The sequence below is a fragment of the Centropristis striata genome, chromosome 12 (assembly GCF_030273125.1).
Source record: "Centropristis striata isolate RG_2023a ecotype Rhode Island chromosome 12, C.striata_1.0, whole genome shotgun sequence".
Lineage (NCBI taxonomy): Eukaryota > Metazoa > Chordata > Actinopteri > Perciformes > Serranidae > Centropristis > Centropristis striata.
Window position 1 is genome coordinate 29,350,373 of NC_081528.1, and position 18,772 is coordinate 29,369,144.

The 18,772-nt window shown below is 39.4% G+C and overlaps 4 protein-coding genes across 10 annotated transcripts in view; all 4 read left to right on the plus strand.

The window, feature by feature from the left end:
• The window catches only part of LOC131981893 (protocadherin gamma-C5-like), a 338,840-nt gene that overhangs the window by 115,495 nt on the left and 204,573 nt on the right, over window positions 1-18,772 (plus strand). The window lies entirely within an intron of this gene.
• LOC131981930 (protocadherin beta-16-like) lies at window positions 1,887-4,339 on the plus strand. The gene has a single exon (XM_059346464.1). The coding sequence runs from the start codon at window positions 1,967-1,969 to the stop codon at window positions 4,337-4,339; it is 2,373 nt and encodes a 790-aa protein (XP_059202447.1). The 5' UTR covers window positions 1,887-1,966.
• Window positions 8,256-10,830, plus strand: LOC131981931 (protocadherin gamma-A11-like). Its single transcript, XM_059346465.1, has one exon. It carries the CDS (start codon window positions 8,458-8,460, stop codon window positions 10,828-10,830), a length of 2,373 nt encoding a protein of 790 aa, XP_059202448.1. The 5' UTR covers window positions 8,256-8,457.
• LOC131981929 (protocadherin gamma-A4-like) lies at window positions 13,665-16,056 on the plus strand. The gene has a single exon (XM_059346463.1). It carries the CDS (start codon window positions 13,684-13,686, stop codon window positions 16,054-16,056), a length of 2,373 nt encoding a protein of 790 aa, XP_059202446.1. The 5' UTR covers window positions 13,665-13,683.

Here is an 18,772-nt window from a genome sequence, read left to right on the forward strand (position 1 = left end):
CACCATTAATATCACATTCCGTGGCAACTAAGCAAATGATTTAATAGAAACACAAAAGTGATATCGACATCACTTATCAACTTTAAAGCAACTTACAGTATGCAGTGTAACTGGGTCTTGGGGACCATTTTCAATATATGCATGGTCATGGTCATTTTGGAAAAGGGAAAGATGTATCTGGCCATATTTGCAACCTTATATCATTTACAAGTGCTTATTTTGTCAGAAAAATGAGTGAATGTTGTGTTATAAATGTAGTTTGTCAGTTTCAATAGAAGTGGCTATCATATATCTTCAGTGCTTGTGTTGATGCTCACCTTTATTATATTATAAGTGTTAGTTGTGTTTTTGAGAAAATACTGACTATCAGGCTGCATCATTTATCTCCATTCTATGCCTTTGAATCATGATTTTTTTTTATTTGCTGCGGGATGTAGGCTGGGTCCTTTTTTCCTTTTCACCTTTTGGGGACTTAAAATGAATTAACTGTAACAACTATAAACCATCATAATATATCTGTAGATTGGCAGTGTTATATAACTTTATAATGGTATAGTGTCTGTAGAGATGTGTTAAGATAAATGCATCCCCACAGCTAAGTTTGCCGACTTATTGACTTTTGCACTGAGGCTCCTCTTCATTGTTTGCAATACTTTTTTCTATGATTGAGTCGCGATAGAATTTCTATCTTAGTCAAAATTTATACAAAGTTTCTGTTTATAAATGTAATGCATGTCTCCTCTTTCTGGAACATAAAAAAATGAACTTTTGTCTACACAAGTTGAAGCTGATTGTCAGATGTCAGGCCAAGTGGGGTCAGGCAGACCTGCTTTATATTAGCCTTTATGAACTTGGTGATGTCAACATTTCCTACAGACATGGATTTAGTTCACATAATATGATGCAGTCATCATAGTTATATAGTCACCTGTTGTCAGGTAATCAATAAGCCTTTAATGGTCACCTGAGGGGAAAGCCAATAAAAATTATTAAAGAACGAAAAAAATAAATATGTGGTGGAATATAGGCTGAGCATATAGAGAGATACTATCTTCATGCCAGTGAAGACAATAGTTTTCAGTATAGCCGATTTGTAAAACCCTGTGATATGATGACACGATTTATTGAGATGTGGTGTAATTTTATCAATTGCAACTCTGATCATTAAGCAATAGTAGCTCTTTGTAGTCATATTCATACTACAGTACATTTAGATTGTATGGCTGGCTTTTAAGAAAATACAATCCTCTGAAAGTCAAGAATTCCACATCTGATCCACACATCAGGTCATGGTGACAGATGTTAGTTTTATATATTTAACCAGGCCGCATACAGTGAAGATGGACCATGGTCCACTCCTTGAAGAATGGATGATAACTATATAATCATGGCTGGGATGCAGTTACAAATGATGACAATTACTTTCCCTAACCAAAATTATTTTCCATACTAATAGCCATTCAGCACCATATTATTTCATTAAAATGTATTTCATCTAAGTGTGCTGATTCTAACAATTTAAACGCTGTCTGAACTTATTTTGTAGACCTATTTTGGATAAAGTTAAAGTGTGGCTTGAAAAGTTGTCTTCAGGCCAGTCTGTGTTTTATGAATCAATTAATTGCACAATAGTGCTCTTGCAACTGGTCTCTGTGGTTACATTTGTAAATAATGAGGTAAAATTACCTTTATTTTTATTGAGAGGACTAATGGACAAAGTAACTTAGGTTACAAACATCTTTTTTTAAACAGTGTTATTTTGGAAATTAACTCACGGTGTCGCTATACACCAGCCTTAAAATGGTTTAGTTCCTCTATCCTTTGTGGACGGGCTTCTTGTTCGCCCATTGCGTAGTCTAGATACTACAGGCACAACCACGTTGAATTGCTGCTGCTATTCGTGTTATTTGGAGCAACTGCGTTGGTTGCTTTGAGTCTTTCACGACTAAGGAACTCATCCTTGACGATGGGTTCGAAAATGATCGCCTCCTGCTTCTATTTCCTTCTTTTTGTGAATGCCGCGTATGGAGACATGAGCTATTCTTTTCCAGAGGAGATGAAACGAGGATCAGTTATTGGAAATATGGCCAAGGATCTGGGGCTGGGGACGGGCGCGTTCTCTAACAGAAGAGCCCGTGTTGACACCGACGGGACTGATAAACGTTACTGTGACATTAACCTGAATAACGGAGAGCTGATTGTCGCCGACAGGATTGACCGAGAGGGGCTTTGTGGAGAAAAGGCTTCGTGCATCCTGAAACAAGAGCTGGTGCTGGAGAATCCTCTCGAGCTCCATCGGATTAGTCTTCACATTCAAGATATTAATGATAACTCTCCTCAATTTAAAGAGGACTTAATTAATTTAGAAATTCGAGAGTCGGCAGTGAGGGGAGCTCGTTTTGTGTTAGAGGAGGCGCACGATGCGGATGTAGGACAAAACTCAGTCCAGCAGTACAGCCTTAAAAAGAATGATCATTTCGTTTTGGCCGTTGATGAAAATACAATAGAGCTTGTTCTTGAAAAGGAGCTCGATCGTGAAAAACAACAAGAGCTTAATTTGATTCTCACAGCTTTAGATGGAGGCTCTCCTCAGAGATCAGGTACGGTAGTCATACACGTCACTGTGCTGGATGCTAATGATAACGCCCCAGTGTTCAGCCAGGCCGTTTATAAAGCCAGTCTGCCTGAAAACTCTCCTGTAGATACAGTAGTGGTCACAGTGAGCGCTACTGATGCAGACGAGGGAGTCAATGGAGAGGTCACTTATGAATTTGGACATGTTACTGATGATGTGAAAAAAATATTTAGTATTGACCGTAAAGTCGGTGAGATAAGAGTAATTGGTACTGTAGATTATGAAACAACGACCTCATTTGAAATACGCGTTAAAGCAAAGGATGGTTTAGGGCTTTCGTCTTATGCTAAGGTAGTAATTTCTATCACAGATGTGAATGACAACGCTCCTGTAGTCAGTTTGAAATCAATGACTAACCCCATACCTGAGAACGTGTCACCTAGTACAGAGGTGGGCATCATTAACGTGCAGGACAGAGACTCTGAGACTAACGGACAGGTCCGCTGCTCCATTCAGCAAGGTGTCCCTTTTAAGTTGGTTCCTTCTATCAAAAACTATTATTCTCTGGTGACCACAGGACAACTGGACCGTGAACTAGTGTCTGATTACAACATTACGATCACTGCCACTGACGAGGGCTCTCCACCTCTGTCCTCCTCTAAAACTGTTCAGTTATCTGTAGCAGACATCAACGACAACCCACCTGTGTTTGAGGAACAGTCGTACAGCGCATATGTGAGTGAAAATAACAAACCTGGCTCGACTTTATGTTCCGTTAGTGCTCGAGACCCCGACTGGAGACAAAACGGTACAGTGATTTATTCTCTGTTACCCGGTGAGGTGAACGGTGCCCCGGTGTCCTCCTATCTGTCTGTTAACGGAGACACGGGGGTGATCCACGCTGTGAGGTCGTTTGATTATGAACAGTTGAGGAGTTTTAAAGTCCAGGTGATGGCCAGAGACAACGGTTCTCCTCCGCTCAGCAGCAACGTGAGCGTCAGTGTGTTCATATCGGATGTGAATGACAACTCTCCTCAGATACTGTACCCCGCCCCGGAGGGCAACTCCTTCATGACCGAGCTGGTCCCCAAAGCTGCACACGGAGGCTCTCTGGTGTCCAAAGTGATCGCGGTGGACGCGGACTCCGGACAGAACGCCTGGCTGTCCTATCATATAGTGAAGTCCACTGATCCGGGACTTTTCACTATTGGTCTCCACAGCGGAGAGATCAGGACCCAGCGGGACATTTCTGAGTCTGACAGCATGAAACAGAACCTGATTGTGTCAGTGAAAGATAACGGACAGCCCTCTCTCTCTGCCACCTGTTCCATGTATTTACTGATTTCTGATAACTTGGCTGAGGTGCCAGAACTGAAGGACATTTCTTATGATGAGAAGAATTCCAAACTGACCTCTTATCTGATCATCGCGCTGGTGTCTGTGTCCACCTTTTTCCTGACCTTCATCATCATCATCCTGGGTGTGAGGTTCTGTCGCAGGAGAAAGCCCAGACTGTTGTTTGATGGAGCAGTAGCCATCCCCAGCGCTTATCTCCCTCCTAACTACGCAGATGTTGACGGCACAGGAACTTTACGCAGCACTTACAATTATGACGCGTACCTGACAACAGGTTCAAGAACCAGTGACTTTAAGTTCGTGACATCATACAATGACAACACACTGCCTGCTGACCAGACTCTGAGGAAAAGTCCTTCAGACTTTGCTGATGCATTTGGAGAATTGGAGGAGTGTGTAGAGGTATGAAAACACATAGTATGAGTTTGTCCAGAGTTTAATAAAAAAAACAAGCAATTTTACATGTTCCTCGCAAACATTTTTTATTTTTTATTGAATTGCATATCTCCTAGACAGCTTTTTCCAAACTTAAAGTAGGCCTATTGTATTCTTCTTGCTTTGTGGGTAATAATGGACTGTTTTGTGTAAATGTCCCTTTTTGTCTTTAACGTCTGTCCCTCTTGTTCAGCCTTTCTGCTTAAACTAGTCATTGGCTGTAGATGAATTTCAGCTGGCTTCCTTAAAGTTTTCCTAGAGTTTCCATGCTTACATCCGTTTCATACTGTGAAGATGTAACATTAGATTAATTAGTTCCATTTTTGTTAATTTTAATTGTTTATCCTACTCTGGCTTCTTGGTTTCAGTCTATTTTACATATGGATGCATTCTTGACACTTGAAACAGTTTATCAACCAGACTGTGAGGAAAAGTCCGTCTGACGTTGCTGAGGTTTTTTGGAGAATTGGAGGGGTCCTCAGTATGAGTTGTCTCTCTCACATTGACTTTCATTCATACAAATACTTTTTTTATGAAACATGCATTCCTCTAAAACTGTTCCGTCTTCGTTTCATAAATATGTTATCTGCCAGCTTATCCTGAAAGTAGGTCCTTTTTCCCATCATCTTGCGTGTAATTGTTTCTTGTAGCCTTTCTTTTTGAATGAGCTTTTTGAGGATTCCCTTTTTCTTTTTTCCCCTTTTTTAGATACAAAATTAATCGTCTCTCAGAGCAGGTGATTCTTTTAATTTCTTAAACTGCTTTTTTAAAGGTTTCATTTTAATTGATGTTCATTTCTAATTTTTCTATGTTTGCATATTTTTTTTAGAATAGTTCATATTTGAAATTCATGGTTTCACCTTCAAACTGCAGTGTCTTATCATCATAATGTCATTGTCATTGACAACCTTACTGAATGGCTTTCACTTGTCAATCACTGTCTTGTTCTCTGTGTACTCTCAAGAAGTTACTGGTTGCTCTCTGGTGCTGGAATAAGTCAAGGCATGTTAGTATATTTCTGGTGTTTAAGTTTTTCAAGTAAGTCAGGGAGTGCTGGATGTGATGCTTGTTTACCTCAGTTTAGTGATGATCATTGATAAAGTGAAATGTGATTAAGTCATGGGGTTGTTATGCATTGTTCTTTGAGTCGTATTCTGAATAGATTCTTTACTCTTTAGATGAAACATTTTCAAAGCTTCCATGTGAGCCAAATATTTTGTCGGGGCAAATCATTCACTGTTGTCGATTATGTTGTTCGGCCCTTCTTCAAAGATGACATGGCTACACTTATTTTTGAAGTCCTCTTTCTTCGTTTGTTGTTAGTGTGTAGCACTTATTTTTATTACATCACCATTAATATCACATTCCGTGGCAACTAAGCAAATGATTTAATAGAAACACAAAAGTGATATCGACATCACTTATCAACTTTAAAGCAACTTACAGTATGCAGTGTAACTGGGTCTTGGGGACCATTTTCAATATATGCATGGTCATGGTCATTTTGGAAAAGGGAAAGATGTATCTGGCCATATTTGCAACCTTATATCATTTACAAGTGCTTATTTTGTCAGAAAAATGAGTGAATGTTGTGTTATAAATGTAGTTTGTCAGTTTCAATAGAAGTGGCTATCATATATCTTCAGTGCTTGTGTTGATGCTCACCTTTATTATATTATAAGTGTTAGTTGTGTTTTTGAGAAAATACTGACTATCAGGCTGCATCATTTATCTCCATTCTATGCCTTTGAATCATGATTTTTTTTTATTTGCTGCGGGATGTAGGCTGGGTCCTTTTTTTAGTGACCCTTTTCAATATATTTATGGTCATTGTGGAAGAGGGAAAGATGTCTCTTGCCATATTTACAACCTCATATTTTTTACAAGCGCTGTTTTTGTCAGTAAATATCCCCATAGGTGATCAATAAAGGCTTATCTAAATATTGTCTCTGTCACAAACCTTTCTAGTTCAAGGTTATGTCACTATAGTATCCAGGAGACTCCTATATGTCTCTCATAGGTTAGGATCTAACATATGTGGTGTATGTGTTACCATTACACAAATAATGGCTGGTATGAATAGGTTTTAAGTCATCTGACTTAAAACCTATTCATTCCGGCCATTATTTGTGTAATGGTAACACATACACCACAATTGGACACTGCTTGCATTATGTAGATCTCTACATTTGAAGCGAGTCCACTCCTCTTCTGAAAAATCATGTTAAATTGACCCACTGTGTTTGAGCTTTGTTGTGTTTGATTTATTTCTGATTTTACCACAGCTTATGAATGAAGTAAATATAGAAACAAATGAATGAGTGTTGTGTTATAAATGTAGTTTGTCAATTTCAATAGAAGTGGCTGTCTGATAGAGATGTCTTCAGTGCTTGTGCTGACGTTGTCCTTTACTAAATTATTACTGTTAGTTGGGTTCTTGAGAAGATACTGACTATCAGGCTGCATCATTTATCTCCATTCTGTGCCTTTGAATGATGTTTTTTTTTTTTTAAATTGCTGCAAGGTGTGGGCTGGATGCTTTTTTCTCTTCACCTTATGTGGGGAATTAAAATCAATTACCTGTAACAACTACATACCACCATCATATCTTTGTAGATTGGCAGTGTTATATAACTTTATAATGGTGTTGTGGCTGTAGAGATGTGTTAAGATAAATGCATTCCCACAGCTAAGTTTTCTGACTTATTGACTTTTGCACTGAGGCTCCTCTTCATTGATTGGAATACTTTTTCCTATGATTGAGTCGCGATATAATTTCTATCTTAGTCAAAAGTGAAACAAAGTTTCTGTTTATAAATGTAATGCATGTCTCCTTTTTCTGGAACATAAAAAAATGAACTTTTGTCTACACAAGTTGAAGCTGATTGTCAGATGTCAGGCCAAGTGGGGTCAAAGGCAGACCTGCTTGATTAGCCTGTTATGAACTTGGTGATGTCAGCATGGATTTAGTTCACATAATATGATGCAGTCATAATAGTTATATAGTCACCTGTTGTCAGGTAATCAATAAGCCTTCAATGGTCACCTGAGGGGAAAGCCAATAAAATGTATTAAAGAACAGAAAAAAAAATGTGGTGGAATATAGGCTGAGCATATAGAGAGATACTATCTTCGTGCCACTGCAGACAATAGTTTTCAGTATAGCCAATTGTAAAACTCTGTGATATGATGACACAGTTGATTGAGATGTGGTGTATTTTTTTCAATTGCAACTCTGATCATTAAGCAATAGTAGCTCTTTGTAGTCATATTCATGCTAGTACATTTAGATTGTATGGCTGGCTTTTAAGAAAATACAACCCTCTGAAAGTCAAGAATTCCACATCTGATCCACACATCAGGTCATGGTGACAGATGTTAGTTTTATATATTTAACCAGGCCGCATACAGTGAAGATGGACCATGGTCCATTCCTTGGAGAAATATGCCTTTGATTAAATGGCAGAAATTCAACTCAGTGCCCCATATCTGAGGATTAACAGATGATAACTATATTACCATGGCTGGGATGCAGTTACAAATGATGACAATTACTTTCCCTAACCAAAATTATTTTCCATACTAATAGCCATTCAGCACCATATTATTTCATTAAAATGTATCTCATCTAATTGTGCTGATTCTAACAATTTAAACGCTGTCTGAACTTATTTTGTAGACCTATTTTGGATAAAGTTAAAGTGTGGCTTGAAAAGTTGTCTTCAGGCCAGTCTGTGTTTTATGAATCAATTAATTGCACAATAGTGCTCTTGCAACTGGTCTCTGTGGTTACAATTGTAAATAATGAGGTAAAATTACCTTTATTTTTATTGAGAGGACAAAGTAACTTAGGTTACAAACATCTTTTTTTAAACAGTGTTATTTTGGAAATTAACTCAAGGTGTCGCTATACACCAGCCTTAAAATGGTTTAGTTCCTCTATCCTTTGTGGACGGGCTTCTTGTTCGCCCATTGCGTAGTCTAGATACTACAGGCACAACCACGTTGAATTGCTGCTGCTATTCGTGTTATTTGGAGCAACTGCGTTGGTTGCTTTGAGTCTTTCACGACTAAGGAACTCATCCTTGACGATGGGTTTGAAAATGATCGCCTCCTGCTTCTATTTCCTCCTTTTTGTGAATGCCGCGTATGGAGACATGAGCTATTCTTTTCCAGAGGAGATGAAACGAGGATCAGTTATTGGAAATATGGCCAAGGATCTGGGGCTGGGGACGGGCGCGTTCTCTAACAGAAGAGCCCGTATTGACACCGACGGGACTGATAAACGTTACTGTGACATTAACCTGAATAACGGAGAGCTGATTGTCGCCGACAGGATTGACCGAGAGGGGCTTTGTGGAGAAAAGGCTTCGTGCATCCTGAAACAAGAGCTGGTGCTGGAGAATCCTCTCGAGCTCCATCGGATTAGTCTTCACATTCAAGACATTAATGATAACTCTCCTCAATTTAAAGAAGACTTAATTAATTTAGAAATTCACGAGTTGGCAGTAAGGGGAGCTCGTTTTGTGTTAGAGGAGGCGCACGATGCGGATGTAGGACAAAACTCAGTCCAGCAGTACAGCCTTAAAAAGAATGATCATTTCAATTTGGCCGTTGATGAAAACACAATAGAGCTTGTTCTTGAAAAGGAGCTCGACCGTGAAAAACAACAAGAGATTAATTTGATTCTTACAGCTTTAGATGGAGGCTCTCCTCAGAGATCAGGTACTGTAGTCATACACGTCACTGTGCTGGATGCTAATGATAACGCCCCAGTGTTCAGCCAGGCCGTTTATAAAGCCAGTCTGCCTGAAAACTCTCCTGTAGATACAGTAGTGGTCACAGTGAGCGCTACTGATGCAGACGAGGGAGTCAATGGAGAGGTCACTTATGAATTCGGACATGTTACTGATGATGTGAAAAAAATATTTATTATTGACCGTAAAATTGGTGAGATTAGAGTTATCGGTACTGTAGATTATGAAACAACGTCCTCATTTGAAATACGCGTTAAAGCAAAGGATGGTTTAGGGCTTTCGTCTTATGCTAAGGTAGTAATTTCTATCAAAGATGTGAATGACAACGCACCTGTAGTCAGTTTGAAATCAATTACTAACCCCATACCTGAGAACGTGTCACCTGGTACAGAGGTGGGCATCATTAACGTGCAGGACAGAGACTCTGAGACTAACGGACAGGTCCGCTGCTTCATTCAGCAAGGTGTCCCTTTTAAGTTGGTTCCTTCTATTAAAAACTATTATTCTCTGGTGACCACAGGACAACTGGACCGTGAAGTAGTGTCTGATTACAACATTACAATCACTGCCACTGACGAGGGCTCTCCACCTCTGTCCTCCTCTAAAACTGTTCAGTTATCTGTAGCAGACATCAACGACAACCCACCTGTGTTTGAGGAACAGTCCTACAGCGCATATGTTAGTGAAAATAACAAACCTGGCTCCACTTTATGTTCCGTTAGTGCTCGAGACCCCGACTGGAGACAAAACGGAACAGTGATTTATTCTCTGTTACCCGGTGAGGTGAACGGTGCCCCGGTGTCCTCCTATCTGTCTGTTAACGGAGACACGGGGGTGATCCACGCTGTGAGGTCGTTTGATTATGAACAGTTGAGGAGTTTTAAAGTCCAGGTGATGGCCAGAGACAACGGTTCTCCTCCGCTCAGCAGCAACGTGAGCGTCAGTGTGTTCATATCGGATGTGAATGACAACTCTCCTCAGATACTGTACCCCGCCCCGGAGGGCAACTCCTTCATGACCGAGCTGGTCCCCAAAGCTGCACACGAAGGCTCTCTGGTGTCCAAAGTGATCGCGGTGGACGCGGACTCCGGGCAGAACGCCTGGCTGTCCTATCATATAGTGAAGTCCACTGATCCGGGACTTTTCACTATTGGTCTCCACAGCGGAGAGATCAGGACCCAGCGGGACATTTCTGAGTCTGACAGCATGAAACAGAACCTGATTGTGTCAGTGAAAGATAACGGACAGCCCTCTCTCTCTGCCACCTGTTCCATGTATTTACTGATTTCTGATAACTTGGCTGAGGTGCCAGAACTGAAGGACATTTCTTATGATGAGAAGAATTCCAAACTGACCTCTTATCTGATCATCGCTCTGGTGTCTGTGTCCACCTTCTTCCTGACCTTCATCATCATCATCCTGGGTGTGAGGTTCTGTCGCAGGAGAAAGCCCAGACTGTTGTTTGATGGAGCAGTAGCCATCCCCAGCGCTTATCTCCCTCCTAACTACGCAGATGTTGACGGCACAGGAACTTTACGCAGCACTTACAATTATGACGCGTACCTGACAACAGGTTCAAGAACCAGTGACTTTAAGTTCGTGACATCATACAATGACAACACGCTGCCTGCTGACCAGACTCTGAGGAAAAGTCCTTCTGACTTTGCCGAAGTTTTTGGAGAATTGGAGGAGTCCTTAGAGGTATGAGTTGCCTCCCTCGCATCCACTTTCATTCATACAAATAGCTTTTATGAAACATACATTCCTCTTAAACGGTTTCGTCTTCGTTTTATAAATATGTTATCTATCAGCTTTTCTTGAAATTAGTTTTTTTTTTGTCCATCATCTTGCGTGTAAATATTGTCATGTGGCCTTTCTGTTTGAATGAGCTTTTTGAAGATTCTTTTTTTTTCATCTCTCAGAGCAGGTGTTTCTTTTAATTTCTTAAACTGCTAGTTCAAATGTTTCATTTTAATTGATGTTCATTTATACTTTTTCTATGTTTGCATATTTTTTGAGAATAGTTCATATTTGAAATTCATGTTTTCATCTTCAAACTGCAGTGTCTTATCATAATGTCATTGTCATTGACAAACTTACTGAATGGCTTACACATGTCAATAACTGTCTTGTTCTCTGCATACTCTCAAGAAGTTACTGGTTGCTCCCTGGTGCTGGAATAAGTCGAGGCATGTTAGTATATTTCTGGTGTTTAAGTTTTGTAAGTAGGTCAGGGAGTGCTGGATGTGATGCTTGTTTACCTCAGTTTAGTGATGATCATTGATGAAGAGGAATGTGATTAACTCACAGGGTTTTTCTTTGAGTTGTATTCTTAATAGATTCTTTACTCTTTAGATTAAACATTTTCAAAGCTTCTATGTGAGCCAAATATTTTGTCGGGGCTAATCATTCACTGTTGTTGATGATGATGTTGTTCGGCCCTTCTTCAAAGATGACATGGCTACACTTATTTTTGAAGTCCTCTTTCTTCGTTGTTAGTTTGTAGCACTTATTTTTATTGCACCACCATTAACATCACATTCTGTGGCAACTAAACAAATGTGTATGTGTTACTATTACACAAGTAATGGCCGGTATGAATAGGTTTTAAGTCATCTAACTTAAAACCTATTCATACCAGCCATTATTTGTGTAATAGTAACACATACACCACAATTGGACACTGCTTGCATTATGTAGGTCTCTACATTTAAAGCACCACTCCTCTTCTGAAAAAACATGTTAAATTGACCCACTGTGTTTGAGCTTTGTTGTGTTTGATTTATTTCTGATTTTACCACAGCTTATGAATGAAGTAAATCTAGAAACAAATGAATGAGTGTTGTGTTATAAATGTATTTTGTCAATTTCAATAGAAGTGGCTGTCTGATAGAGATGTCTTCAGTGCTTGTGCTGACGTTGTCCTTTACTAAATTATTACTGTTAGTTGTGTTCTTGAGAAGATACTGACTATCAGGCTGCATCATTGATCTCATTCTGTGCCTTTGAATGATGATTTTTTTTTTAATTGCTGCAACGTGTAGGCTGGACGCTTTTTTCTCTTCACCTTATGTGGGGAATTAAAATCAATTACCTGTAACAACTATATACCACCATCATATCTTTGTAGATTGGCAGTGTTATATAACTTTATAATGGTATAGTGTCTGTAGAGATGTGTTCAGATAAATGCATTCCCACAGCTAAGTTTTCTGACTTATTGACTTTTGCATTGAGACTCCCTTTTTATTGTTATCAATACTTTTTCCTATGATTGAGTCACGATAGAATTTCTATCTTAGTCAAAATTTAAGCAAAGTTTCTGTTTATAAATGTAATGCATGTCTCCCTTTTCTGGAACATAAAATATTGAACTTTTGTCGACACAAGTTGAAGCTGATTGTCAGCTGTCAGGCCAAGTGGGGTCAAAGGCAGACCTGCTTTATTAGCCTGTTATGAACTTGGTGATGTCAACATGGATTTAGTTCACATAATATGATGCAGTCATAATAGTTATATAGTCACCTGTTGTCAGGTAATCAATAAGCCTTCAATGGTCACCTGAGGGGAAAGCCAATAAAAATTATTAAAGAACGAAAAAAAAAAATGTGGTGGAATATAGGCTGAGCATATAGAGAGATACTATCTTCATGCCACTGCAGACAATAGTTTTCAGTATAGCCAATTGTAAAACTCTGTGATATGATGACACAGTTGATTGAGATGTGGTGTGTTTTTTTCAATTGCAACTCTGATCATTAAGCAATAGTAGCTCTTTGTAGTCATGCTCATGCTGCAGTACATTTAGATTGTATGGCTGGCTTTTAAGAAAATACAATCCTCTGAAAGTCAAGAATTCCACATCTGATCCACACATCAGGTCATGGTGACAGATGTTAGTTTTATATATTTAACCAGGCCGCATACAGTGAAGATGGACCATGGTCCACTCCTTGGAGAACGGATGATAACTATATAATCATGGCTGGGATGCAGTTACAAATGATGACAATTACTTTCCCTAACCAAAATTATTTTCCATACTAATAGCCATTCAGCACCATAATATTTCATTAAAATGTATTTAATCTAAGTGTGCTGATTCTAACAATTTAAACGCTGTCTTAACTTATTTTCTAGACCTGTTTTGGATAAAGTGGCTTGAAAAAGTAGATGTTGTCTTCAGGCCAGTCTGTGTTTTATGAATTCGATTAATTGCACAATAGTGGTCTTGCAACTGGTCTCTGTGGTTACAATTGTAAATAATGAGGTAAAATTACCTTTATTTTTATTGAGAGGACTAATGGACAAAGTAACTTAGGTTACAAACATCTTTTTTTAAACAGTGTTATTTTGGAAATTAACTCACGGTGTCGCTATACACCAGCCTTAAAATGGTTTAGTTCCTCTATCCTTTGTGGACGGGCTTCTTGTTCGCCCACTGCGTAGTCTAGATACTACAGGCACAACCACGTTGAATTGCTGCTGCTATTCGTGTTATTAGGAGCAACTGCGTTGGTTGCTTTGAGTCTTTCACGACTAAGGAACTCATCCTTGACGATGGGTTTGAAAATGATCGCCTCCTGCTTCTATTTCCTCCTTTTTGTGAATGCCGCGTATGGAGACATGAGCTATTCTTTTCCAGAGGAGATGAAACGAGGATCAGTTATTGGAAATATGGCCAAGGATCTGGGGCTGGGGACGGGCGCGTTCTCTAACAGAAGAGCCCGTATTGACACCGACGGGACTGATAAACGTTACTGTGACATTAACCTGAATAACGGAGAGCTGATTGTCGCCGACAGGATTGACCGAGAGGGGCTTTGTGGAGAAAAGGCTTCGTGCATCCTGAAACAAGAGCTGGTGCTGGAGAATCCTCTCGAGCTCCATCGGATTAGTCTTCACATTCAAGATATTAATGATAACTCTCCTCAATTTAACGAAGAGCTGATAAATTTAGAAATTCGAGAGTCGGCGGACAGGGGAGCTCGTTTTGTGTTAGAGGAGGCGCACGATGCGGATGTAGGACAAAACTCAGTCCAGCAGTACAGCCTTAAAAAGAATGATCATTTCGTTTTGGCCGTTGAGGGAAACACAATAGAGCTTGTTCTTGAAAAGGAGCTCGATCGTGAAAAACAACAAGAGATCAATTTGATTCTCACAGCTTTAGATGGAGGCTCTCCTCAGAGATCAGGTACTGTAGTCATACACGTCACTGTGCTGGATGCTAATGATAACGCCCCAGTGTTCAGCCAGGCCGTTTATAAAGCCAGTCTGCCTGAAAACTCTCCTGTAGATACAGTAGTGGTCAGAGTGAGCGCTACTGATGCAGACGAGGGAGTCAATGGAGATGTGACTTATGACTTTGGACATGTCACTGATGACGTGAAAAAGATATTTAATATTGACCGTAAAGTCGGTGAGATAAGAGTAATTGGTACTGTAGATTATGAAACAACGTCCTTATTTGAAATACGCGTTAAAGCAAAGGATGGTTTAGGGCTTTCGTCTTATGCTAAAGCAATAATTTCTATCACAGATGTGAATGACAACGCTCCTGTAGTCAGTTTGAAATCACTGTCTACTCCCATACCTGAGAACGTGTCACCTGGTACAGAGGTGGGCATCATTAACGTGCAGGACAGAGACTCTGAGACTAACGGACAGGTCCGCTGCTCCATTCAGCAAGGTGTCCCTTTTAAGTTGGTTCCTTCTATTAAAAACTATTATTCTCTGGTGACCACAGGACAACTGGACCGTGAACTAGTGTCTGATTACAACATTACAATCACTGCCACTGACGAGGGCTCTCCACCTCTGTCCTCCTCTAAAACTGTTCAGTTATCTGTAGCAGACATCAACGACAACCCACCTGTGTTTGAGGAACAGTCCTACAGCGCATATGTGAGTGAAAATAACAAACCTGGCTCCACTTTATGTTCCGTTAGTGCTCGAGACCCCGACTGGAGACAAAACGGTACAGTGATTTATTCTCTGTTACCCGGTGAGGTGAACGGTGCCCCGGTGTCCTCCTATCTGTCTGTTAACGGAGACACGGGGGTGATCCACGCTGTGAGGTCGTTTGATTATGAACAGTTGAGGAGTTTTAAAGTCCAGGTGATGGCCAGAGACAACGGTTCTCCTCCGCTCAGCAGCAACGTGAGCGTCAGTGTGTTCATATCAGATGTGAATGACAACTCTCCTCAGATACTGTACCCCGCCCCGGAGGGTAACTCCTTCATGACCGAGCTGGTCCCCAAAGCTGCACACGGAGGCTCTCTGGTGTCCAAAGTGATCGCGGTGGACGCGGACTCCGGACAGAACGCCTGGCTGTCCTATCATATAGTGAAGTCCACTGATCCGGGACTTTTCACTATTGGTCTCCACAGCGGAGAGATCAGGACCCAGCGGGACATTTCTGAGTCTGACAGCATGAAACAGAACCTGATTGTGTCAGTGAAAGATAACGGACAGCCCTCTCTCTCTGCCACCTGTTCCATGTATTTACTGATTTCTGATAACTTGGCTGAGGTGCCAGAACTGAAGGACATTTCTTATGATGAGAAGAATTCCAAACTGACCTCTTATCTGATCATCGCGCTGGTGTCTGTGTCCACCTTCTTCCTGACCTTCATCATCATCATCCTGGGTGTGAGGTTCTGTCGCAGGAGAAAGCCCAGACTGTTGTTTGATGGAGCAGTAGCCATCCCCAGCGCTTATCTCCCTCCTAACTACGCAGATGTTGACGGCACAGGAACTTTACGCAGCACTTACAATTATGACGCGTACCTGACAACAGGTTCAAGAACCAGTGACTTTAAGTTCGTGACATCATACAATGACAACACACTGCCTGCTGACCAGACTCTGAGGAAAAGTCCTTCTGACTTTGCTGATGCATTTGGAGAATTGGAGGAGTGTGTAGAGGTATGAAAACACATAGTATGAGTGTGTCCAAAATATATTAAAACAAGCAATTTTAAATGTTCTTTGCAAACATTTAATTTCTTAATTAATTGCATATCTAACAGACAGCCTTTCCCCAAATTTAAAGTAGGCCTATTTTTTTTTCTTGCGTTGTGGTAATAATGGATTGTGGTGTGTAAATGTCCCTTTTTGTCTTTTTGTCTCTCCCTCAATTTCAGCCTGTCTTCTAAACCAGTCGATGCAAAAGGCTGTAAATGGGTTTCAATCATATTACTTAAAGTTGTTTTGCAGTTGTCAAGATCAATTCATATTCAACCATGTATTGTTTATGCTACTCTGGCTTGTTGCTTTCAATCTTTTTTTTTTTTAACACATGGATGCTTTCTTGACACTTGACACAGTGTATTAGCCAGTGAATTAGTCTCACACAGTTTGTTGTGCTGTCGAAGGCTGCAGAATGTTTTTCTTAACGAAAAATCTAAATCTGCTGTTATGTCATTCTGCCACTTTGCCCTGACCAAGTATTCATTTAGATGTGTTGTTGTCAGTGTTGTTGTCAGCATAGAGTAAGTTTATAGGTCATATGAAGTTGTGACATCCATTTTTAGATAATCTTGTTCTTTGATTAAAACCTTCATCTTAACTTTTTCACCAATAGTTTGTTTTTAAACAAATATAAGTGCATTTATTCAGTGCTTGAATTGAATTATTACTGACACATAACTAGGGATCATCTTGATCAAACTTTTTAGCATGAAGTTTGAAATGTGAGTTTTACATATGACCCTTGGCAGATTCTGTATGTGCCAATTACATTTCCATAGACTTTTCACAAAGCTTTTTCATATCTTCCACACAATCAGATACTAATAGTTGCTGAGGTAATTCTGTCAGTGGCCAGATATGCTTTTTTGTCATCTTAAGTATATGACTTATTTGCTAAAAGTTTCTGGCAAAACTAGTGTCTGTGCCTAAAAGAAAAACAGACGTAATCAAACAAAAAACGTCATACTTTTTGCATTTATTTTCTGCATACACCTGCAATTTAGTGCCATGTGTCTGAGAAGGAATTTCAAACTCAACTTTGTGAAACTTTTTCTTGATGGCTTCTCATTGATGCTCAGTTGTACCTTATTTGCATGTTGCTTTGGGCAGAAGTAAATTAATAACATGAACAAATGTTAGCATACACATTGCTTTTTACGCTTTCCTCCAGAGAAGACATGTTGTAATAATATTTTGTGGGCTGCTTTATATCCCCTGAAGTTTAATGGCTGGAAACCTCCAATATTATGCTATTGTTGTTTAATGCTGGTTTTCTTGTGGATGGTATCACTGTAGTATATAGATTTTGACTTCAGTCCATCGTGTTTTTTTAAACAGTTACGGTTGTTTGTGCTTCTTGTTGTTTGAGTGATGTGATGGTTGACTGCTCTTTGGTCTAACCACAGTGATTATGAAATACAGACAAGGTGATAATAGGGAAAATATATATGTTTTTCATTTGAATGGCATTTTGCCATTTTTTTGTGTTTTATGTGTCACATGCATGTCTGGAATGATTGCTTCAAGCTTTTGTGTTTTTGACTTATAATACTTTTTCACGTTATGACTTGACAGAATAACAGTCACCTTGTTCATTAAAATAGGCTGCTTGTCATACGGGTAATCTTGACAGGTCATGCTGACAGAATGAGGGACTTTCTCTCCCTGGTAAACTAAATATATGTATTTCTAAATGAGAGTGATTTTGTTATCAACTGCTCTGCCTGATTATTTCTGTTGAATGAGTTTAAAGTGACTGGCCTTAACTATTTGTGGATAGTCTATGTTGCCAGGTCTGGTAGTTGCAGTTTATTTACATAGTATGTGTTCAGTCTAATCCATCTCCTGTAGTATTTTCATTGACAAACTGTATCACATACTCTGTGAAGGCATGAGGTAGGGGTTTTATTTGTTATTTTCATCATTTCAGAAGAAAGCAAAGGCTTGTTCAATCTATCTTTAACTGAATGTGATGTTGTTTGGTACTGCAATCACCTCAAATCACTATACTATTTGTAGAGCTGCAGTGTTTGTTGTAGTATATTTGTTGAAAGTGATCTTTCAGTGTCATAGCCTTTTCCTCTGTTTCTAAGGAGGCAGTTTACTATTTGACTGTTTGGGCTAATGTCTCTGTCCTTGGTGCTGAAGTGCTGACATCTTTTCAGAAGCTTTAAGTTTAGTTTTCTCCACACTTTCATCAACTTCACACCACCACTCCTTTGGTTCCTCCCAAATATGTGACAAAATAAGCTAATTAAAACATAGGACGGCCAAATGTAGATTAATGTGATGATAAATCTACAGAGATACCTTCACTGTTTTTATCACAAATTATTTAAGTTACAAGTAATCTATATAAACTAAAGACATGTATATTGACTTCTCCATCAAGGTTTAATATGTCATTGTAAATACATAAACTAACTTTCCTTTTAAGTTTTATAGACAACTACTTACATTTATAATCCTGTTACAGATGCAGATGCTCTCTACTTTAAACTTTCACCACCCTGCAGATGTTAATCTTGATTGTAGTGATTATGATAAATATATTTTTCCAACTGTAACAGCAGAAATAAATAAATAATCAAAGTTCGGAGAACTACTAACCAGTCCACAGAAATATCTGAATGTATTTTATTTTTCCTTTTGGTCATACAGGAGGACACAATCAGTC

Bases quoted from the DNA above. Each gene is read 5' to 3' on its own strand.
- LOC131981930 (XM_059346464.1), top strand. From the start codon at position 1,967: ATGGGTTCGAAAATGATCGCCTCCTGCTTCTATTTCCTTCTTTTTGTG.
- LOC131981931 (XM_059346465.1), top strand. From the start codon at position 8,458: ATGGGTTTGAAAATGATCGCCTCCTGCTTCTATTTCCTCCTTTTTGTG.
- LOC131981929 (XM_059346463.1), top strand. From the start codon at position 13,684: ATGGGTTTGAAAATGATCGCCTCCTGCTTCTATTTCCTCCTTTTTGTG.